Genomic DNA, 23546 nt, shown 5'->3' with positions numbered 1-23546 from the left:
CAAAATAAACCTCTTCAAATATTTTAGAGTTTGACTCTTCATCAAGGTCCTGTAGGTGTTTTGTTGGATTTATACTTAGTATTACATTTTGAAATTGTAAATGGTGTTAGCATATAGAAATACAATTTGATTTTTGTGTGGTTGATCTTGTATTCTGTGATCTTACTAAATTCACTAGTTCTTGTAAGTTCTTGGAGATTTCTTAGGACTTTGTATGTAGAAAATAATGTTAAATGCAAATATAAAGTTATTTTTTTCATTTCCAATCTCGGTGCCTTTTATCCCCTTTTCTTATATTATTGCACTGGATGAAGTACTACACTGAATAGGAGTGGTGAGTGTGCATATCCTTATCTTGTTTCTAATCTTAAGAGGAATGCATTTAGTCCTTCATCATATTATTTTGTAGATACTGAATGTTTGTGGAAGAAGGAAGTATAACAACTTCATGGACTTTAAGTGTAGCTGAATTCAAAGTGTGGGAAAGTGGAAGGACATCATTTACAATTAAAGAAATCTAAATTATCTCCTTGATTCTGATACTATACAGACCCTCGAAGGCCATGTTAAGAACCAATAAATGGAAAACAACAAGAGTTTTAACAGTGGGGGAAAAAGGGGAGGGAGCAAAATGGCATTATATTATATTCTAAATATTTTGAAATCGTTCTCATATTGACTGTAAATGAAATAATATCTTAAATAATTTAAACACAATTTAAATTAAAATATAATTTACCTTTTTATTTAATTAAAAATTGTTTTACAAATCAGAACATCTGAATTATAGTCCCTGATCTGCTAACAAGCTATGATCCTTGCATATAACTGGTTCTCATTTTTGTCACTCTAAAATTGGAACATCACAAGATAGCCAGATGCAGCAGAGGATACCAGAAAAAATGCTGACTTGGAAACCCCTGACATCCTGGGTCTGGTCCATGCTCTGTAACACAAGAGGTTAATTTATCTTAACCTCAGATCTCCTCATCTTAAAATGAAGTACAACAAAATCATCTCCAAAGTCCAGTCTAAAATCCTGTGGTTCTATGAAATGAATTAAAATGAAGTTACTTTGATGATAAGTGGGCTACAGTATCTAAGACAAAAAGATTAATTGAAATATTTGTCAATAAAAAGTTGAAGTATATGCTTGCAGCATACTAAAATACTGGTCTTCCCTTTATATTTTTCTCTACATCCTCTTGTGCCTCCAAATCAGTATTATTTTTATGGTTAAGCTGTGTAAATATGTCCCCTTTTCACCTCTGTTGGCTTAGAATGCTAGGAGCTGAGCTGCAATAACACATTACTTCTTTTCTTATATGTAATTATCTCCTTGCTTTAAATGATTAGATTCTGAAATAGTATTCCTGACATGTCTAAAATAAGAGTTTAACACATTAAAAAATGTTGAAGAGTGGATAAGCAGATATATTAGTCAGAAACATACATGGCTAAAGTAACAGGAAACCAAACAGTGTCTTAAACAATCAGGAGTTTATTTTTTCTCATTTAATAATTGGGGAGTTTGGCAATTGCTCATCTTGGTTTGGGTGTTCAACATTGCCATATCAAGGACCCAGGATCCCCTTAATCCTCCTTCAGTTCCATCTCTGAAATGTAACTCTCATTCTCACATTTGCTGTTTCACGGTTGTTTGATGGCAGCTGCACCTTTAGACATGTTGTTGGCCAGAAAGAGGAGAAAAAGGCAATGACTGTTACCACACAAAGCTCTGATTTTTTAATTTGAAAGGAAAGCCCTTCTCAGTAGGGCTCTGTTCATTTCATTCAATTTCTCAATTGCAGTAGCCACATATCAAGTACTCACTCAATATCACATATGGTTAGCAGCTACCACAATAGACAGACAGAATAGATGGTTGATTTCCTTCACTGCAAAAAGTTTTGCCTCGTACTAATCAGACTGTACGGAATAAAACTACCACCTCCGTTTCAGATCAATGAAGGTGCAGCCTCTGGAGTTGGGGTAAGGTCCTAATCTCTTTGAGGAAGAGGGATCCTTGCCACTATCAGATCAAACTAAGGTACTGTTAAACAAAGAAGAAACAAAGGTAATAGCTGTAGGCAACTGCCTGCTGTAATGGGATTATCAGTACATTTAAGTTGAAGTTTATAAATTATTATGGATTGGCAATGTGCTTAACAAATATAAAATCTTGGCAAGAAGTTATTAAAATTTTGAAAAAATAAAGTGATACTGGCCAGGCCCAGTGGCTCATGCCTGTAATCCCAGCATTTCGGGAGGCTGAGGCGGGTAGATCACTTGAGGCCAGGAGTTCGAGACCAGCCTGGCCAACATGGTGAAACCCCATCTCTACCAAAAATACAAAAATTAGCCAGGCATGGTGGCACATGCCTGTAGTCCCAGCTACTCAGAGGCTGAGGCACAAGAATCGCTTGACCCTGGGAGGTGGAGGTTGTAGTGAACTGAGATCATGTCACTGCACTCCAGCCTGGGTGACAGAAGGAGACTGTCTCAAAAAAAAAAAAAAGTGAAACTAAGGCAGACAGCTATAAGAGGCACTGAATTACTTATTACACAAATATAATTGCTAGAGTAAACACTAATCCAGTGACTGATGGGGAGGAGATTTGAAGGGGAAAAGGTAGTGAGACAACGTGCAGGCACTATTTTCTTTACAGAAAATGCAAATTTCAAATGGTTCATCATGTTGAAAATGCAGTTACTAATTTCATGTGTACAAAGATTAGTAGAGAATTACCTTCAGATGAGAAGAGTTCTTTCACAGAATATATTAATTAGCTGTCTATTACTCATGGCAGAATAAAACGAAAATGACTGTAATATGAAAGATTAGACTAGATATGGAGAATAATTTATTAGCAGAACTATTCAAAAGGTTAAAAGAAGCTGATATTGACAATACTTTTCTTTCTAAACACTTCTAGATTGTCAATTCCTCCACAATCCCCACTTGTCCAAAGCAGCAATGACAAGTCTGCAGATGCCTCTGTATATTTTTAGTAAAGATAAATTTAAGTATATTTATTATAAACAAATACCAAAAATATTTGCTGTGAACAGTTGCTATTTTAAAAACTGATTTGTGTCTAAATGAAATTTAACTTTCAAAGTCTCTTCTATTTTATTGAAACATGTCAAATACTGTTGAAGGTAGCATAATGATTGTTTATTATAAAAAGAGAAAAATAAAAAATTCTAACTAAGGTAATGATAGAACAGGAAAATTTTAACATTTTTGTTTCTAAGGATAGTTTTAATTTTCTTATTTTTTTCAAAATAAAAAATAACTACAACCCCTTTAATCCCTACTCTATATGATTCTTGAATATTCTTTCATGTAATTTACTATTAAAGGGTTCAATAAATATAACTTGCATAAAAGTTAAATTTAAGTGTCATAACACATATTTACCTTAAGACATTTTATACGTAAAAATCTCAATTATGTCCTGTATCAAAACAAAAATTTTACAAAGAAATATTGCTGAACTTTGGAGAATGACATATTTTAAGCAAGATTCATCAGAAGGATATTACAGCAGATAAAACAATTCACATAGCCCACTGGAATGTACAGCAAAATCCAATTCGACAATATAAACAAAGTCAAAAAAATCTGATTCGGTCAGCTACATATGCTGTGTCTTTGCTATCACCAGTAAGGAGTTAACTAGAAACTGAGTTCTTAAACAATATATCCATTGTGAGTATAACCAAATGAAGTTAGAATCTTCATACGCAAGTTTAATAAATCATCATGGTTTATTTAACAAGGTTATTCTACATTAGAGTTTTATATATATATGTATATGTGATATGAAGAGACTGATGTACAATCAATAAGTCTTAAATCTCTCTTCCATGGATTTCCCCCATCTTCCCACTTAGCAGTAAAAGGCATTTTTAGGTTTATATAAACACATTCTTTACAACTGCCTTCTTAACAGAAAATTACTGTAGTATATAAATAGCACTGGGCATTTAGTAAATAAGTTACAGGCCAATAAGTTCAATTGTGCAGTTGTGAAATCTAATGTCAAAGAGTTTTTGAAACCTTAAGACTGGGTGATCTGCAATGTTTCCAACATGTCTTCGACAGCCTTAAGAGAATATTTGGTTTCCTTCTTACTTCGACCTGCAAACTAATTTAAAAAAAAAAAAAAAAAAAAAAAAAGCTCAATTAGGCTCAATTTCAGTGGCAGGTTAAAAATGACAATCTTACCTCCACATTGTTAATGAAACTTAACACTGACTATTTTATCACTAGTAGGAAATCAAATATATTCTTTGCTTTTTCAATAAGAATAAAATTTGGGTATTAAGGACATTTTCCTTTAAGATCTTACCTTCAGTTGAAGTGTACAGAGAGTTCACTGCACACTTGGCCAGTTTAAGCGTTTACATAATATAATAACCTATAAAATCATGTATTTGAAACTATCCTATTTAGACCAAAATAATATGAAATAAAAAGTATAATTTTAAAATGCAATTTAGCTTATATTTATGTAGTGTAGGAGTGTGAACCACTTCTACTTGTCTGATGTCTAAACAGATTTTTACAATTTCAAACAAAGGTACAATACAAATACAAGTTATTTCACTAAACATTTTAAAGTTGCAAGTACTCTCTAAAATTATTTAAAGTAGCTCATAATTTTTTTAAGTTTCCAGATTTATTAGTTAACTAAATGATATGGTTCTGCAAAGAGCTGTCAAGTAAAAACGTATGCTACACATTAAAACAATGTAAACATGTTTTAAAATATGCATTTCTACTTTATTAATTGTAATTTGTTTATATTATAAAACTAATTGGGATTGGATTTTACTATGAAAACAAAATAAATACATCAATATATACACAAAATATACCCTATATTTGTGTATTTAAAAGCAAATTCATGGCATATTAAATTCAATATTGTACACATAACCGCTGGAGGGAAACACTGTTGAATACCACATGCTGATTTCAAAATGAGTTTGTTAACTGGACTGACAATTCCCATCATTTATCAGTCTGATTTAAAACAAAAGATTTACTAGATAAGTAAGTGCTCCTTGATGGAGATGGGAGAAAGTTTAGTGTGTGTGTGTGTGTGTGTGTGTGTGTATACATATATATATATAATATATATATATGTTACCCATTTTCTCCCTGAAAGTTTTGTGTATGTGTGTGTGTGTGTGTGTGTGTATACATATATATATATAATATATATATATATATGTTACCCATTTTCTCCCTGGTTAAATATGATTAAAATACTTGGTATCAGCAACATCTAGTGTTTTCAAGTTAACATCAAACCACTCAATACATTTTCAAGTGACTGATCATTTCTTCAAATAACAATGCTGTCTTAAGCACTTAGTACTTGATTTATGATGTGTTTCTTGTCTTCTGTAATTAACTTAATTTGGCAAACTTCTCATGACCTGTTCAGAAAGATTAAGTGATCAAGCACAGGTAACATCATAGAAGCAACAGGCTTCAGGAATTGGTAACCTGTCTCTGACCCCTCTGGCTACAGCTTAACATTATGATTCCCTCACTTCCTACACTCTAAACCATTAGATTAGTTTCTGTAGTTGAATCCTGATTTGAAAAAGTAAATAAAGGATGTTTCTAGGGCAAATGCCAGAGGAAAAAAAAAAAAGCTTCTCATAAAAATCAAGATCACCTTGCCTTTCAAAAGGCATCACGAATTTAAGGAATTCATATGTTAAATACAGTAACAGCAATATCACATTTAAAACTTTGTCTTTTTATAATTTCCCCTGAGGACTAAAGGCTGTGGGGCATGCTTATTACTTCTGTTATCCAGTTAATAAATTCACTTACACAAGGATTTACCAGAAACAGAAAGCTTTTTATTTTACCACCATTTATGAAACATAAATAGGAACGGTCCTAATCAGATACTTAAAGGTCTAATTCTGAGAAAAAGTTTTATGGGTTGGGGGAGGGGTACAGAATAGGACATCACATAGTAACATTACCACATAATATTTATTCTAATTGCTTTTAAATAGCAAAGTAAAAATTAAAAAAATTCTGTAGAGCTAAAACCATAACATGTATTTTTAAATACAGTATTTTTCTTGGTTTATACTTAAACATAAAAATAATACAGTGTGATCTTTTAAAATTAGCTAATTTTAAAGAGTCACCTGAGATGGTGTCAACATTACTCACAACCAGTGCAATTTAGAATAAACCAAATGAATTTACTTGTGTCAGAACAAATAAAAGAAAGTTGGAAATACAAATCTATCACTTCAAATTTAATCTGACATGCAATTATTCTGTCTATTCCAGAACTGTATGGCAATTTAACTGATTAAGTCAGAATCATCTTTTCCCTCAAATCATGATTTAATTTTCTGTTTCCCAAAAGGATAGTAACAGAATCACTACTGCAATCATAAATATCATATAAATCACTAGCACAGATTTACCAGTGCACCAAAGAAGCATTTATCTGGAAAATCATTGTGAGTAGGTTCACATTAAAGTTTTTCATGTGCATTAATCAAATGTGTCTGCTTCTACTGAACATGCTAAACCAATTACCTAATTGAAGAGCAAATAGTAGCCATATTCTGTTTCATCATTAAGTGGAAACAAAGAAAAGTAGTTCTTAAAACCTAATTTTCCCTAATTTATAAATATCTAGAAAAATCACATACAAAATATTATCTACTCTATACTGGTTTATATTCCTAGATACGATTAAGAAATTCTCACTGAGATCCCAAAGATTTACCTAGTTATCAAGAATGTCATTCTCTGAAAGTTATATTCTTCTACATTATTCACAAATACTGTATTTTTGTTTTCATAGTTAGATTTTGCTTAAGTAAATCTTTCATAATTCTCTGTAAGATCTATAAGAAAACTCACCAGAAAAAAACACAAAAACAACCAAATAATAAAAACTTGCTTACCAAATTCAGAGGTCAGTGATTCATGCATTGTAATAACTGAGATACCTTGCTTGGGCTTAAATTTACCTTTATATAATTTGTGGAAAATACATGGGTAGACAAAGTAATAGGAAAAATGAAATGGATTGTAAATGAATGAATCTCAAAAACATGCTGAGTGAAAGAAGCCAGACACAGAAGAGCACACAACCTATGAACTCATTTATACAGTTATAGTACAGGCAAAACTAATGTTTGGTGATAAAAATCAGATCAGTGGTTGTCTGTCTCTCAGTGGGGGATGAGGCTGACTGCAAAATGGCAGAAGGAAATTTTCTTGGGTGACGAAAATGCTATTTTGAGCGGGGGGCTGGTAAGAGGATGTACACATTTGTCAAAACTCAGACTGTATACTTAAAATATATGCACTAGATTACATGTAAATTATACCTCAATATACCTCAAGGGGGTCTTGTCACACTGAAGAGACATGGAAAAGGAAAAGCATAATAACTTATGTTTTAATTTCTTTAATTCTCAGAGTATTTCATTATGGCCATCTTGCAGAAGAAAAAATACGGCAAGAGATGTTAGGTAATTTATCCAAGTTTGCATAGCTAATAATTGTATCAGAGTCAAAATCTGAACCCAGACAACATAGGTCTAGCATCTGTAATCTTCTCTTTACTACACTGAACTAGCTTCCATGGACAGGACTCATGATAGAATACAAAGATGGACAGAAACACTGGATATCCATATGGGGAGCAACTGACCCCCTATTTCACATCACACATAAAAATCAATTCCAGGCCAGATGCGGTGGCTCGCACCTATAATCCTAGCACTCCATTGGGAGGCTGAGACAGGAGGATTACTTGAGGCCAGGAGTTTGAGATCAGCCTATGCAATACAGCTGGACCTCATCTCTACAAAAAATTTAAAAATTAGCCGAGCACGGTGACATGTGTCTACAGTATCAGCTAGCTGGGATGCTGAGGCAGGAGGATAACTCAACCTGGGTAGTTGAGGGTGTAGTGAGCCATGATCACGCCACTGCACTCCAGCCTGGGCAACAGAACCAGATTCTGTCTCAAAAAAATAAAAATTAAAAATTAAAAATAAATCAATTCCAAATGGGTTGTGGATTAAATACGAAAAGTAAAAGAATAGAAATTCTGAAGACACACAGAATTCTTTATGACCATGAGTAGCAAAAGATTTCTTAAACAGAACACAAAAAACACAAACAAATGACTGAGGCATTTGAACACATTTCATTTCAGAACTTCTATTCATCAAGATCATATGAGCAAAAAAGTAAAAAGTTATACATATTTGCTTATACATATAACTAAAAAAGGGCTCATAAGCAAAAAACTAAAGAAATAAGTCATGCAAACCAATGAGAAAAAGATTTCACAAAAGACAACATCCAAATGGCAACTGATCATCAGGGACATGCAAAATAAAACCATGAAGTACCACTCTACACATGTACCAGAATGGCTATAATTACAAAGACTGACAGAACCATGTGTTGGTGAAGATGTGGGGCTATTAGAACTCTTACCGCTGGTGGGAGTAAACTAATTTGGAAAATTGCCTTTAACTAGTAAAGTTAAATACACATATATTCTATGACCCAGTATTTTCACTCAAAGGTATACAGAACTGCACATACATTCCACCAAAAGACCTGTACAGCAATATTCAGTATAGTTTATTCAAAATAGCCCAAACAGAAAATATTCCAAATGCACAGCAATAACTAAATTATAACATTCATACAATGAACTACAGAAGAAAATGAACTACAGACATAAACAAGGATAAATCCCATAAACTGAATAATGATAGAAATATGCAAGACAAAAATGAATACATACTGGCTGATTCCATAAACTATAGGGTTATAAGTGAGTACTCAAGGAATACAAGAGGAGAAATTAAGAGGACTTACCAAGAGAGCATTGGGATGCTGCAATGTTTATATTTATTAGCCTGGATACATTTACCTTATATTAGTCACTGAAAGGCACATTTATGACTTGCATCCTTTTTTCTGTTATAATTCTTATTTCTATGTTATTAATTTAGTAAAAATTGATTTTAAAATAGTTATGTCAAAAAAGCACTCTGAGTAGCTGTTTCTCATAAATATCTTAAAAACAATTACGTAGTATGCATAGTGTTACTTTTATATTACACAAATCTTTTTTTTTTTTATATTACATAAATCACACACACCCACAACACCCCCAAGCCTACTCTGTGTGGAACTCCATTACAGATCTGAGCTACCCCAAACTGCATTTGAAGAAGCACAGTCCCACTAATATTTATAAATACTCTGACTTACAATATGCCAACAAAACTAACATGCTCTATAACAGACAATAAAAATACACAAAGGTGACTTTCAATGATGTGATTATGGAGGCACTACATTTTTAAAATCTCCTCAATTTTCTCCAACCAGAAGGGCAAAAACGAACAACAAAAAGCCAGCACCAAAACCAACATAACGGAACCCACGCCCACAGATGACATTTTCAAAAAAACTAGGTAACAGTCAATTTTCCAAACCCTAGAATGGGACTATGTCATCAAGAGCAGCATGACCTACAAAAGATTAACAACTGTGTGGTAGGAGAAATAGAAAGTAATAGAGGACAACCTACTACTCTACAAGAAACCAAAAACCAAACAAATTATAAATTCTTAATCCACTAAACAAGAAAACCTGAGTTGATGCATCTGCCAATGGCCTAGAAGTCTTCATAAGCTCCAAAACAAAGATAAGTGTAAAAAACTGCTCATAAATGTGAGATTAGACAAGTCTAACCATCTAATATCTTAAAATCTCTAAAATATCTAGCAAACATCCTCTTCCAGAAGGACAAAACCTCACACCCTGAAGAAAAACAATTAAAAACTGAAACCAAACTGAACAGGGCAGAAACACCAGGGCAAGAAGGAGAGATGTTCAGATAAGGAGGGGTGAGGAAAGGAGTGATGCCCAGAGGCAGCAATCCCAGAAGAAAACAAAACAAAAAGGAAGAAACACAAACTATAACAATACGTAACATTTAAAGCTGAGAGCAACACCTCAGAATTCAAGATCTTGAGGGTTCTAGAAATAGAACAGAGGGCTGAAGCCAGAAAATCTTTCTGAGTCACACTGAGTTCTAAGACAGACTGGCCAGTCACACTCAGTTCTAAGAAAGACTGGCTATACAAAGAGGTCATATTTGAATTCTCTTTAGCAAAAAAGGAGGCGGCCATAGAACAGCCAAGCTGGGAAAGCTACCCTAACCTATCTCCAACTCCCTGCCATTCCATAAACATCGTCTCCTAATAGTCCAGGAAAACTACCTCATTTAAACATGGAGGAAAGAAAAATATGAATCAAATTCATATTTTTATAAAATACAGAAAATGACAACATAATTTGAAAGAAAATGAATAATAAAGGACATAGAAAAATGAAGTCTAATACACTTATTACTGAAACCCTGAAAAAGAAAACTAAGCAGAGAAAAAAATATTTGTAATTCTAAAAGCAACTTTTCTCAAATAAAAGGGCTAACTTGATGTACTAAATGGGTGTACTGTGTATTTGGGAAAACTGACCCAAGAATAATCAATAAAACAAATCGTAGTAAGACTACTGGATTTTAAAGATAAAGAAAAAGTTCCTTTGGGTAACCAGACAAAAAGTCACTTATGATAAAAAGCAAGTCAAGACGGCATCATACTTCTTGACGGCAACATTTTATTCTGAAACAGAATGAAATAGCTGGGCATGGTAATGCCTGCACCTGTAGTCCCAGCTACTTAGGAGGCTGAGGTAAGAGGATCACATGAAGCCAGGAGTTAATGGCCAGCCTGGGCAATATAGCAAGATCTCGTCTATGTTTAAAAAAAAACACAAAACTGAACAGTATGCTTAAGATACTTAGGTAAAGTATCAATGGGTATATAAAAAGCCAAATTGTCCTTTAAATATAACGGCTATAGACAAATAAGGCTAAAGACATAAGAAGATGTGTTTTCCCATGAGCAAATTTCTCATGAAAAATAATTTCCTAAAAAATCTGCTAAGGACAAGCTTTAGAAAACTAAGATACAAATGGAGAAGTTTCAATAAAAGATCTGAAGTGTAAGCAGACTGCACAAACTTTGTTATGCAGTTTGATTGGTTTAAGGCTTTCTTCCTTCTTTTCTATTTCTTGAGATACCTATGATTAATAATACACTCACATACCCAATCTGCTTCTGAAATGTGACATGATATTTATTTATCCTTTCTGAGTTTTTAGAAATACTTTGCGTTTGCCAAATGCAGAACCACTGAGATTTACATATGGTAAGGCTAATTATGAAATAATAATACTAACAGATTCCTCTTGAGGGGAAAAAAAGGTAATCTTAAAACTACAAATTAATTCTAAACACAACACATTTGATAAAGCCCCAAAGGCATATAAGTCCAATGCTAGACATACGACTTTGTAGTTTGCAGAAACAAAACTAAGAAATACATTAACTGACCTACACAGCAAAATGATCAATAAGTACTAACCTGATAAGCTCTGTTTATTTGACTAGCTGCCCAACTAGCATATTTCATGTTGTCCTTTTTCGTTTTTGCACTTGCTTTTGGATTAGAAGCAATATGACTTGCCGACTAAAAGCAAACAAATAAAAACATCAAAAGCAAAATTCCTTTTTTGCTAGTCAAGATAATCAAAAACATAACGGACACGGTTGCAATGGGATAATAAAGAATTTTTAAAAACTGTATTAAAATAATTTTTAATATAAAGTTGAATATTAGTGCTTAAAAATGAAAATATTTTTAAAATATAGTATAAATCCAAAATAGTGGAAAGGGAAAAGATGTTTTAAATAATACCTAAAATTATTTAATTATGTACCTATAACAGCTCTTAAAGGTAAAATTCCACATCATTTAAATAAAGAAGCTATAGAAGGAACACTTTATAAACCAAAAGCACTTTACCACTGTAGCATATTACTGGTGTTATTTCTTATTACTGAATTACATAACTTGTCTATGTCAGAATCATAGAATTATTGAATATTTATAGAAAAAGGAAACTCAAAAATAATTTAGCCTGACATCCTACATTAATAGGTAAAAGAAATTTAAGTCCAATAAGAGAGATTTAATTTGACCAAAGCAAAATAATGGGTCTTCGAAATAAAGAAGATCCTTATCTCTAATCCATTTCTCTTTTCACTATACCATGAGTTTTCAAACTGTGTTTCAGAGAACCAATTAGTCCCTGCAATTTGATCCACCCTCTCCTTTTTAAAAATGTATTTAAATGAGAGGTTCTTAATCTGGGATCTGTGAAAGAATCCAAAAAACCCCAAAATCTTATGCTAATTATTAAATGTATATATTGCTGTGAAGAATAAGATATAACTTGATTCCTATTCTTAAATATATTTTACTCTTAAAAGAATATGACCATGTGATTCAAAAAAAGGTTAAGCCTTTGTTTTATGCCAGCCTGTGCTATAGGCTCTTTCACCTATGTCTCCCTCTCTGCCAGTGAAGAATCTATATCCCCAAATCTAATTTTTTATACCTCTATAACTTTAATGTTACCTTCTTCTTATGAATTTTAGCAGATGCAGTGGTTACGAGAAAAACTCTGGAGTTAACTTCCTGGGCTGGAAACCCAACTCGATCATTTAGGAGCTCTGTGCCCATCTTTGGGCAAATTAATTAAATCTGTGTCTCAGTTTCACCACCTGAGGACAGTATTGAGAGCACCTACTCAAACAGTTGATGTGCGGATTGATTTAAAATAAAAAACAGAGCTCAGAACAATGCCCAGCACATGAAGTGCCATGTATAAACTATTAACAATGTGTTGTATATTATATAGTTTTTAAAATTAGTATTCGATAGAGACACTTCTACTATAGTGTATTTTCAAGCCACTGCAATTGGCTTTGCTAGAATCCAGGAAAATTTTCTTGAAATTCATTTGAACCATCTTCTAACCATATTTTGCCATTCCTTTTTAAAAACTATTTCATTTTTGTTTCTTCCTATCTCCGTTTCTTCAATTATTTCTTTTTCACTGAGCTGCAACAAGAAGACACTCATAAAGAAGTCAAAGGAACAGGATAAATAAAAAATTCAAAGAACTAACTGACATATTAAAGTTTATTTCTCCCAGCGTTTCTTATTGTAGAGAGGTGCTCACTTTATATATATGTTTTAAAGGTCAGCAAATTCTTCCTATATTTCCCACAGCTCTTATTAATTGACTTTTCTAAGCTCTGCATTTGGCATACCTAAACAATAGGTCATTACACACTTCCCACAATTTCCAAACTGTTTTTCTACACCATAAAAAATGTTTTAATTTGATATATTAGGGATTTGATTTCTAATGTATTTTATTGGCACAGTTTAAAAATACCTCATACAACTATAATTTAGGGAAGAAATACAATAATGTTGGGCATAAACCCAAGAATATCAAAACAAGAAATCATGTTTTTTTCCTATCTGTCACTATTTAATTTTATAAGGGCAGATTTCAATTCTGATATGATAAAAGATAGTTTACAAAAGAAGAATGTCAAACAGCTAGGCTGTATTAACATTCAAAAATAAAACTGGCTTAGAAGCTATTGCTCAGAATTAACTACAGAAAAAAACATATGCTTATCAATAAAATACAAAAAACAGGAGAGGAGTGATTGGAGGGAACAGTTAAATGGATTTTAAGTGACAGATTTTTAAAAATAACATTAAACATGCACCTCAACTCACCATATAAAGCCCAAACAAAGCTCTCATATTTCTGTTGTTCAGTTTCAATGCCTGTGCAAAATACTTTCTTGAAAGTTCGAGGTTTTCAAGTCCACCTTGGGTATACTTAACCTGTTAAAAATTGCAAAGTGCTAAAAACTGTTTATTTTACTACTTTGAAATATAGCATGGTTTCATCATACCATAGGCATTAAGTAATCGAAACAGATATTCTCTGTAAACAAATACAAGATGTTAAAAGAATTCACCTAAAGGTTTTTAAAGCTAATCTAAAATTTCAAACATAACCTTCCCCAAAAAAGCTATTCTATTCTACGAACATTGAGATGACTGAGTAGTTTCTAAAACAAAAATGCTGCCACAATAAAAAGCCAGAATAATTTCTATTTCAGCTGCCTCGCAAATGCTTCACCCCACATTGTATTTTCTATTACTGGCATTATAAATGTGGACTTAAATATTGAATTGTCCTTTTATAATCTGCACGGACATTCTTTAATAATGAAGTCCTTCTAGCCTTATAGCATTCAGTTGTACTACTATTCTTAATAATATGCAAATTAAATAAATACTTCTTATGTCCCAATTGGCTTTAATACAAATTTCCCAGAATATGGATTTAACAATCATAATCACTATAAATGTCTCAGAAGCCATTAAGTGGTGACAAATGTGATATAACTTATAATTAGGAAAGAAAATAGTACATAAATATAAAAACAAGGAATTTCACTGTTTTAAGTATGTCTTAAGTCAGTATTACCACTGCAATGTTCAAAATTTTAAACTTTTATTCCCACAATTCAATGCTCATCAGATGTTTTAAATATTTATATACTTGCTTAACATCAAGGAAATATTCTTAGTTCCATAATAACACCAAATAGTAACCAAAATAAAATTATATGCCATTGTTCTGAAAACACTTACTTCAGCATACTGCTGACAGTATAAGTGGTTGTGTGGATTAGTCATCATTAGTTCCTCTAAACAAAAGGCTGCTTTTGCATAGCTAAAAACACATCAAGAGGAGAAATTAATTTTAAAAGTCACAAATTTTTATCTTAGTTAAACCTTGAAATAATTTAAAAACTTTAGTCATGTTAAACAATTTATTCCCAAAATAATTTACATAGCTTTATTAATAAAGTACTTGTCATCTGAAATTCATAAATATCAATGACATTAAATTTTATCATGAAATTAATAAACACAGGCTTAAATCTTAAAGCAGCCTGTAAACAATCAATAGATACTGCATTTCAAACACTGGGTCACTCCCACTACATCCCATCACTACTACTAAGAAAGGCTTCAAGACCTTGGATCAAGTTGTATATAAAACAACTTCTGGAAGTTGACTGATCATTTAAAAAAGTATTCAAACAGCTAATGTATAAGGAGAAAATAAACATTTTATTAAATATTCTCCACTCACTAAAAATTCTTCACAGGCATATATTTACCAACATATTCTATTACAAAGATTTCTCTCATTACTTAAGTTTACTGTCATATACCAAATTATAATGAAGTTATAAATTTCTAAGCCCATGAAAAACAGATCAAGTTGGTTTTGATATATACTGTACTACTATTTAATCTTGTGGTAGAATAAACAAAAATCTTGCTGAAAACCTAAGGAAAGAGAACTGCCAGAAAGAGCTCTGGAAAAACTTTAAAGCATGTGACTATAATTCACTAAATATATTTTAAACGTTTAATGCCATGTGACTATCCTCACTATCTACAGGAAATCCTAATGAACACAGGTGTTACAAGATTTCTTCCCAGTGAGGAAGTGATGACACTACCCAACAAAAAGAGGCTACCTAAAGTTATTTTTGGCATTTGTTTCCAATATACAAAGGTATCTACCTTTACACTAAAGCCTATTAAAATACTTTTAAAAATTATTTTCCTGTTTCACACATGTATACTAATAATAGCTAACTTTTACTAAATGCTTATTACGTGTCACGCATTGTTCTAAATGTGTTACATGTATTATTAACTCATTTAATCCTACCAAAACCCTAGGAAGAAGGAAATTATTATCACCATGCTAGAGCTGAGAATACTGAGGCACAGAGATGTAAACTGAATCCCAAGCTGTGCCACTCCAGACAGCCTGTACTCTTCAACCACTACATATGCTGCTTATATGCATTACACATCACACTGAAAAACTGAAGATGTCAATGGTAACATGAAAATGTGTACAGCAGTCACACCCAAAGGGACTGAGGAAAAAAAATACACCCTGCAGATTACCTAATAATTACAGCATTTTAGATTTATGAAGGACCATATATATATATATATATATTTATATATATATATTTATATATATATATATATATATATATATATATATATATGTACTCTCATCCAAGATCATGCAGCTATTTAGCCCTTTCCATTTTTAAATTCAAAACCTAGCATTGGTTCTTGACACATGATAGGTATTTAATAAGACTGAACAAATGACTGAATAAATGTCTAAAACAAATGTATTATGACTACCTACCTAATATATATTTATCACTCAAAAAGAAAAGGGAAAATTTGTCTCTACCTTAAACACTTTATCAAAAGACAGTTCTCTTCTAAATGTGTTCCTTTAATTATTAATAGTATGATGCCAAAAATTCATATTGAGACTAAGAATAAAAGTTCTTAAGAGATTTAAATGGGTTGAGCACAACTGTGACACTGGTACATAAAGCAAGATAAAATGGGCAGGTAGTAGCAGCTCTTAGGGTAAAATGAATACCAAGATATTTTCTCAAAAATCAATTAGCATCACCTATGAGAAAAGGATTCCTTCCCCCAATTTTACAAAGTACAGTATCAAACTAATTTTGTGGATAAAATATAGAATTAAATAAAATTAGAGCTAGAAGGAGCTCAAGAGATGGTCTAGTCCAGCTTTTCTAGGCCATTGTTAGGCCACACAGAAAGTGACTATTTCCTCAGTCTTGTCAGGGATAATACATAGCCAGTACTATTCTAGGTGCATAGAGAAGTTAATTCATTATACACAGTGACTCAACAAGACTAAGAATAGAGAGAAGTAAAAATAATTTGAATCTACTTAAAACAGAATAACAATTGTTATTTCAACGTTAGAGTCAGTACTACAACTAAATAAAGTTTTCTTCTCTTCCTTACAAAAGTATATATAACTAGAGGTTACAGTATTTGGTACTGTGTATTACTTTACCAACATCACAATTTTTCCTTATAGAATTGTGGTAATTCCCTTTGATAGGAATTTTAAAAGGCTGGACCTATGAAAAGCAACTACAATCACAATCTTAATTAATGTATAACACTAACTGTTCCTTGCTGTATAGTATCTAGTTTCAATCACAAATGAAGTAAAAAAATTTGTCTTTCATAATGTGAATGTATTTTTGCTTACAAAGGTTGAGTATCCCTTAACCAAAATGCTTGGGACCAGAAATGTTTCAGATTTCAAAAGTTTTCAGATTTTAAAATATCTGCATTATCTTACTGGATGAACATCCCTAACGCAAAAATCCCAAATCCAAAATGCTCCAATGAGCATTTCCTTTGAGTATCGTGTTGGCACTCAAAGTTTCAGATTTTGGAGTATTGTGGATTTCAGATTTTCAGGTTATGGATACTTAACCTATAATACATACTGGTAGTGCTGACACAAAAAAATGAACTGTAGTTTTAAAACTTTAGAACAAGTGTCTCAATATGGTCAATGGATGTAACATATATCCCTGGAATAACTAAAAACAAACTATAAATCAGAAAGAAACTTATAAAAGTAACTTAAAAATATAAAAAGGTTATATGGCACAATTCTATATCCCTTTTTCTCTCTATAGAAACATTAAATAGGGCTATATGAAAATTATACTATAGATATTTATTTGGAGTTAAAAATTCCAGAGCTGGGCACAGTGACACACCTGTAGTGCCAGCTACACAAAAGGCTGAGGTGGGAAGAGTACTTGAGCCCAGGAGCTCAAGTCTAGCCTGGGAAATGCTGTAGACTCTGTCTCTTAAAGAAAAAAAATAGTTCTAGATCTAGGCTACCAAAGCTGCCTGCGACCTATTATACTTAAAAAAGCTTGTAACTGTTCATATGCAGAAAAGAATATCGAATGTTAAATATATCTAACATTTTCGAAACTGCTACATTTTTGCCACTGTGTCCACAAGACTGGTTGCTAAAACTGATATCCTATGATAATTTAACATTCCACCAAAAAATTCCTGCCTCCTATAATGACTTGCTCAACTACGCCAAATGGATCGAATCAAGTGAACTGATTGTAATTTTCAGTTTCAAAAAAACCTGTAGATATGTATTTCCAGTCACCTAAACATAAATATTCCTTCTATGTGTTCAATCAGGAAAAAAATGGTCATTTTGTAACTAACTAGCTTTAAAACCAAAAAGACTTTTGTGATACTAGATAAAAGGGTAGGCTGACCATAATTATCATTTTCTCTAAAAAAATATTTTTTAGGTGCTCCTACATCTTTGTAAATCTTCATTTTTTGAGATTTCTCAGTTCATTTCTCTTAAGTGTACATTCACCTCTATTTCAATAAACTCTTTAGATTCCAAACAAAGCAAAACTGAAGGTGGTACCACATGGTGAAAAAAATAAGTAAATTTAATGGTAGGTTAAAAATAAGGTATAACCTAAATTTGATGATGAAATAAATATTAGAAATACATGCAAAAAAATAAAATTGCAAATGAAGTAGGGGAAAAAGGTGATGTATTTTTAAGCTATTAAAGGATAGCAGACATGATAATGTTAAAAATTGATGAATCTGATTTTCTAAAAATGTAAAGTTTCTATAATTTTAAGAAGTCAGTATTTAAAAAGCATATAACGAGGATATACTTTTGACAAATGGTTGCTCTCCTTTATAAAAAGAGCTCTTAAAAATGAACTAAAAAGGTGGACCCAATTTCACCTATCAAACTTGTAAAGATTAAAAAAGAATCACAGTATCCAGTGTTGTTAAAGAGGGACTCTAGTAAATGCTGGTGTGCGAGTAAATTGATGTTACCATTCTAGGGAACAATCAGGAACTATTTATCAAAACCACAGAAAATGTACATCTTATTTAATCAAACAATTTTACTTCAAAGAATTTAACCCAAGGAAACAAAATAAAAATGATCACTACAGCATTATATATAAAAACATAAAACAACCTTTATATCTCCCTAGGAAACTGGTTAAAAATACTAGGGTAAATTATTAAGATGAAATAATATAAAGCCATTCAAAACACACTGTAGATTGTTACAGTGACAAGAAATTTTTGAACAAAATATAACTAAGGGAAAGTATAAACTACGGAAGATAATTTTATTTTGGGCTTTTGTTTTAAAAGATAAGGAAGGACAAAAACCAAACAAACTGTAGTTAACTTAGGATGCTGGAATTACATGTAATTTTTATCTTGGTCTTTATGCTTTATTGTGTTTCTCAAATTTTCTGCATTAGGTATTCCTTTAACTTGAAAAAAAAAATTTCCTTGTTGATTTGAAATGTTTTAAAATGCTTTTAGTCAGAAAATCTTTAAAAAGTACAAAAAATGTTAAATGATTGTCACCTGTTTTAGAAACAAAGTAAAATTAATGCTAATTATTTTTACTATACTCTAAAAATTCAATTTCATGTATTTAAATATAAGTATTATACACTGTCTCACATGCGTAAGAAATCATGAGTATGTTTACATATGTGTACATACAAGCATATCATCTATACTGAATGTGATTCAGGAAATAATTTCCTAATCAAAACCAGAATATCTGTTTCAGAGTATAGCAGAGAACTTGAAAAACAGTTCCTAGAATATAGTACACATTCCTTAAACCACAGCTATTACTTTTATTTTAGCTCCCACTTTTCTTAGACTTCTGCAACTAGACTACCTCAGTCCTCTAGATCACATTATATATATAGACCACAGACAACAGACAAATGTCTTCATTCTGTTTCTCATCAGTTGTTTGCAGTATGAGAACAAGGTTAAATATTCATGCACAAGAAAATGTGCATGAGAATCTGATTCTATTCTGTCAAAAAGAAGGAAAAGAAACAATGTCATATACTTCAGATTTAGAAGAACTAAGAAAAAAAATTAAAAACACGCCTCTAGATGGAGGTTAGCATTAATGCTGTAATATCAGAAAACTTGCACTAAGACTCTGGACTAATCCTCTCACACTGGGACTTCCTCCTGTCACTACAGCAATAAAAAAGCTAACAAAAACATTAAACATCCAATAAGCAAGATCCTAGAGCATTCAACATTCTTGATTATTCTCAGTTTTTAACCCAGGCAACAGAATGCTTCTACTTTGGAAGAGTTGATTCTCTTAGTACTAAGGCTAATACATGCATACAATTGACAGAATTTTTAAACAGCAGGGAGTATAATACTCTTTGTGTATAAGAACAATCTGAACTCTAAAAATTCACAATTTTGATTTACCAAAAATAAACTTAGCTTAGCAAATGGAGGCCTTTTTATTTCCAAAGAATGCCATCTATATTTGAAAGAAAAACTTATTTCCTAAACATAAACAATTTGGCAAAACAGAAATGACCTAGTTAAAGCTATTCACATATTATGACCAGTGAATTATTGATTTGTTCTTTTTCATTTACTTGTTGATTTGTTCTGTTTTTCATTTCAAATGACATGACTCACACCCTCTCACCAATCCTTTGGAAACCACAGTGCTTTCTGAACTTACAGTGATGAAAACTGCACTCAACAAAATGTTGTGTGTTTAATAACTTACTCATGTTCATTGATGTAAAGTTCTGCAAGTTCATGCCAGGCTTCTTGGTCTCCAACAAATCTGGTGAGAGGAAAAGAAAAAAAAGTAAGTGTGTAGATATTCTGTAAATGAACAGCATGAAAACAAACAGGAAAATCAAATGCAAATTCCATTTTAATTAAAAAAGATTTATCAGAATAACAAAACACGATCCTCTTGTAAAATACTCACTGTTCCAGATACTCATTCAGCTCCCGAATGGCCTCCACATTTTTCCCCTGGGCTTTTCGAATGGCAATCTTACGCTTTCTTGCAGCCTGTGGGTTGACATTAATAAAGGATTAGGCCCTTATGATTCCTTGGGGTTTTGTAAAGAAGGTAATTTGACTGTGCAAATTATTATCTCAATGCCAGAGAAATTCCATTGTAGAACTACTGCTTAGTGGGAGTTTATAAACATACCCCATGACATCCCACTGAGGAATTCAAACATTCCTCTAACAATCACATATGCTTTACTTTTGATGCACACAATGTATGCATCGTTTCATCCAAATAAATAATCATCCAGATTCTGATAATTACTAACCAGCAGGGAATCTTAATCTTTATCCAACTTAAAGCCCTTTACTCTGTCTCATTCATAAGATCTGTATCCTAAGAGGGGGAGGAACAGTGGAGATTAAGAGAAAAAAAATCTCACCATGGCATGACCTTTGAATATCATTATATAAATGTCTTCTGACAACTTTTTCACAATTTTAAGAGAAAATCTACCCATGAGTCTTTCACAAGAATAATACAGTCCTGAAATAAATATTGTATAATAAGCAAAACAATTAAAAGTTGTATTCTAAAGTTTTTAAAATGATAAACAAAAATCAATGCCATTTATTGTGCATTCATCAAATATGTACCAGACTTCTACTGTTTGCCAATATTGTGCTACATAAGGAAAATATAAAGATAAAAAAGAAATGATAATTCCTTGCAGAAGCTCATTCTCATGACAAAAACATATCAAATAAAAAAGTTAATGCAGTAAGAGCAATGACAGGGATATCTAGGGTGTTATGAAAATAAGAGATTCTGACACATGCTGTGGCAGAGTGGACGAAGTGGAAAGACAGAAAGCAAAGACGGTCCCACATGTGATACCTGTACTGAAACAAAGAGTAAGCAGACATTAAAAAACAAAACAGGAAGTTATTTATGGAAACTGCATAGTGGGAAGAGCACATGAGCAAAGGCCTAGGAGAAAGCAGTACTGGCTGAAGTAAACAGTCAGGGACTGGAGCCACATATTAAATTTACATCCTCTCTATGTTTGCTTCAAATACAGAAGGATAAACAATAAACCATACTATAACTGAGGCCAAGCTAAACTTATTAATTATGAATAAAATTTCTTATTGTTGATATAATATTCCACAAGATGCAGACAGAAGTAAAATGGATGTGGTCTCTTTAGAGTATCAAGAGCTACTCATTACGGGGTGGTAAGTGAGTGATTTGGCTCTGAAGAAATGAAAGTGAAAGTTTAGAGAAATCAAGAGACTAATAAATAAGGATCAGAGCAATGTTTATAATAATTTGGGTAATTAAAAAATGATGTTTTAATAATATATATCCTTAAGCATATCCTGAGAGTAAAAAAATAAAAAATAAAAAAAGAATCTATATCCTTAATTAATCAGGTCATGGCAAAGGCCTTAGCACAATGCCTGTCACACAGTAGGCACAAGCAAATATTTTTAAAATAAGTTTACTAAGTAAAACAAAAATGTGCCACAATAAATGCAAAGTTTTAAAAAGTCTCAAGAACTCAGAAGAAAAGTAAAAGTAAAGCTCTGAAAGTAACTCAAACCCTAAAGCCATTAAGAATTTTAGACTTAAAATGGGAGCATTGTCCCTAGTCCTCCAAATAGATGAGGGATAAATTAACATATAATCCGGAAACTTTCGGCCATTTAATATCTGATTTCACCAAAATTTGAAACATAATTTAATCTTTCATTTTTCATGACATTACTTCTTCCACAGACAATATGCAGAGCATAATGTCTGTTTTGAAATCCAAAAGACAAGAAACTGAATCCCAACTCTTATCACTTACTAGCTTTTTTAACCTCTGCAAACCTCAGTAATACCATCTATCTTCAAGCATCAATATAAAGCAACTAACGCAGCATATAATAATATTAAATAAATGTTATCTTCCTTTTTTTAACATTTGGTTCTAGACTTAACATTTATGTGTTAAACCTTGCCACAAAATTCTAACTAAGCAATCTTTAAAGGACTGGCACAGACTTGCTTTATTTGATATTTATATCTTGTCCCAATCCTTACAGGATTTGCAACAGCAGAGATGAGATACTGTACGCAGTGAAAACTTGTTGAAAACAATTGGATTCACCTGGGAGCAGTGGTGCATGCCTGTAATCTCAGCACTTTGGGAGGCTGAGGTGGGAAGATCACTTGAGCCCAGGAGTGAGAGACCAGCCTGAGCAACATAGTGAGACCCTGTCTCTACAAAAATAAAAATAAATAGACATTTTTAAAAAAGAAAATATTGCATACAAATGCCACAAATCAAACAAAAAAATTAGCTGAGCGAGGTGGTATGCACCTGTAATCCCAGCTACTTGGGAGGCTGAGGCAGGAGAATCAACTGAACCCGGGAGGTGGAGGTTGCAGTGAGCTGAGACTGTGCCACTGCACTCCAGCAGCCTGGGAGACAGAGCGAGACTCGGTCTCAAAAAAAAAAGCCATTTAAAGTCTTAAAGTTTTGCCACATAATTCAAAGCATATCTAAAATTTTAAACAAACAATATACAAGGTATCATACATAAAATAACCAATTATAATAACAAAAACACTGGTTTAAAAAACTAAGATAAAAATAGAAACGCACATCTTAGTTTCCGCGCATTCATACCAAACAGTACTGGACACTGAAGGAAGTATCTA

At 32.3% G+C, this 23546-nt stretch overlaps 1 protein-coding gene across 3 annotated transcripts in view; it reads right to left on the bottom strand.

Moving 5' to 3' along the window:
* Positions 1 to 1481: 1481 nt before the first annotated feature.
* Positions 1482 to 23546, bottom strand: part of EMC2 (ER membrane protein complex subunit 2) — a 48413-nt gene continuing 26348 nt past the window's right edge. Inside the window, exons 6-11 of one of the 3 annotated variants that reach the window (XM_054499874.2) lie at positions 20805 to 20890; positions 20595 to 20654; positions 14702 to 14783; positions 13772 to 13882; positions 11534 to 11638; positions 1482 to 4154 (exon numbers count right to left, since the gene is read on the bottom strand). In XM_054499874.2, the coding sequence (XP_054355849.1) occupies positions 4068 to 4154; positions 11534 to 11638; positions 13772 to 13882; positions 14702 to 14783; positions 20595 to 20654; positions 20805 to 20890 (531 nt within the window). In that variant the 3' untranslated portion in view covers positions 1482 to 4067. Of the gene's footprint in view, positions 4155 to 11533; positions 11639 to 13771; positions 13883 to 14701; positions 14796 to 16103; positions 19863 to 20594; positions 20655 to 20804; positions 20891 to 23546 lie in introns of those variants that run through there. The other 2 variants (XM_063669024.1, XM_054499875.2) reach the window with 2 other exon arrangements.

The sequence above is a fragment of the Pongo pygmaeus genome, chromosome 7 (assembly GCF_028885625.2).
Source record: "Pongo pygmaeus isolate AG05252 chromosome 7, NHGRI_mPonPyg2-v2.0_pri, whole genome shotgun sequence".
Lineage (NCBI taxonomy): Eukaryota > Metazoa > Chordata > Mammalia > Primates > Hominidae > Pongo > Pongo pygmaeus.
Note: the sequence above shows the minus strand (reverse complement) of the source record. Positions and strands in the feature narration are given on the sequence as shown.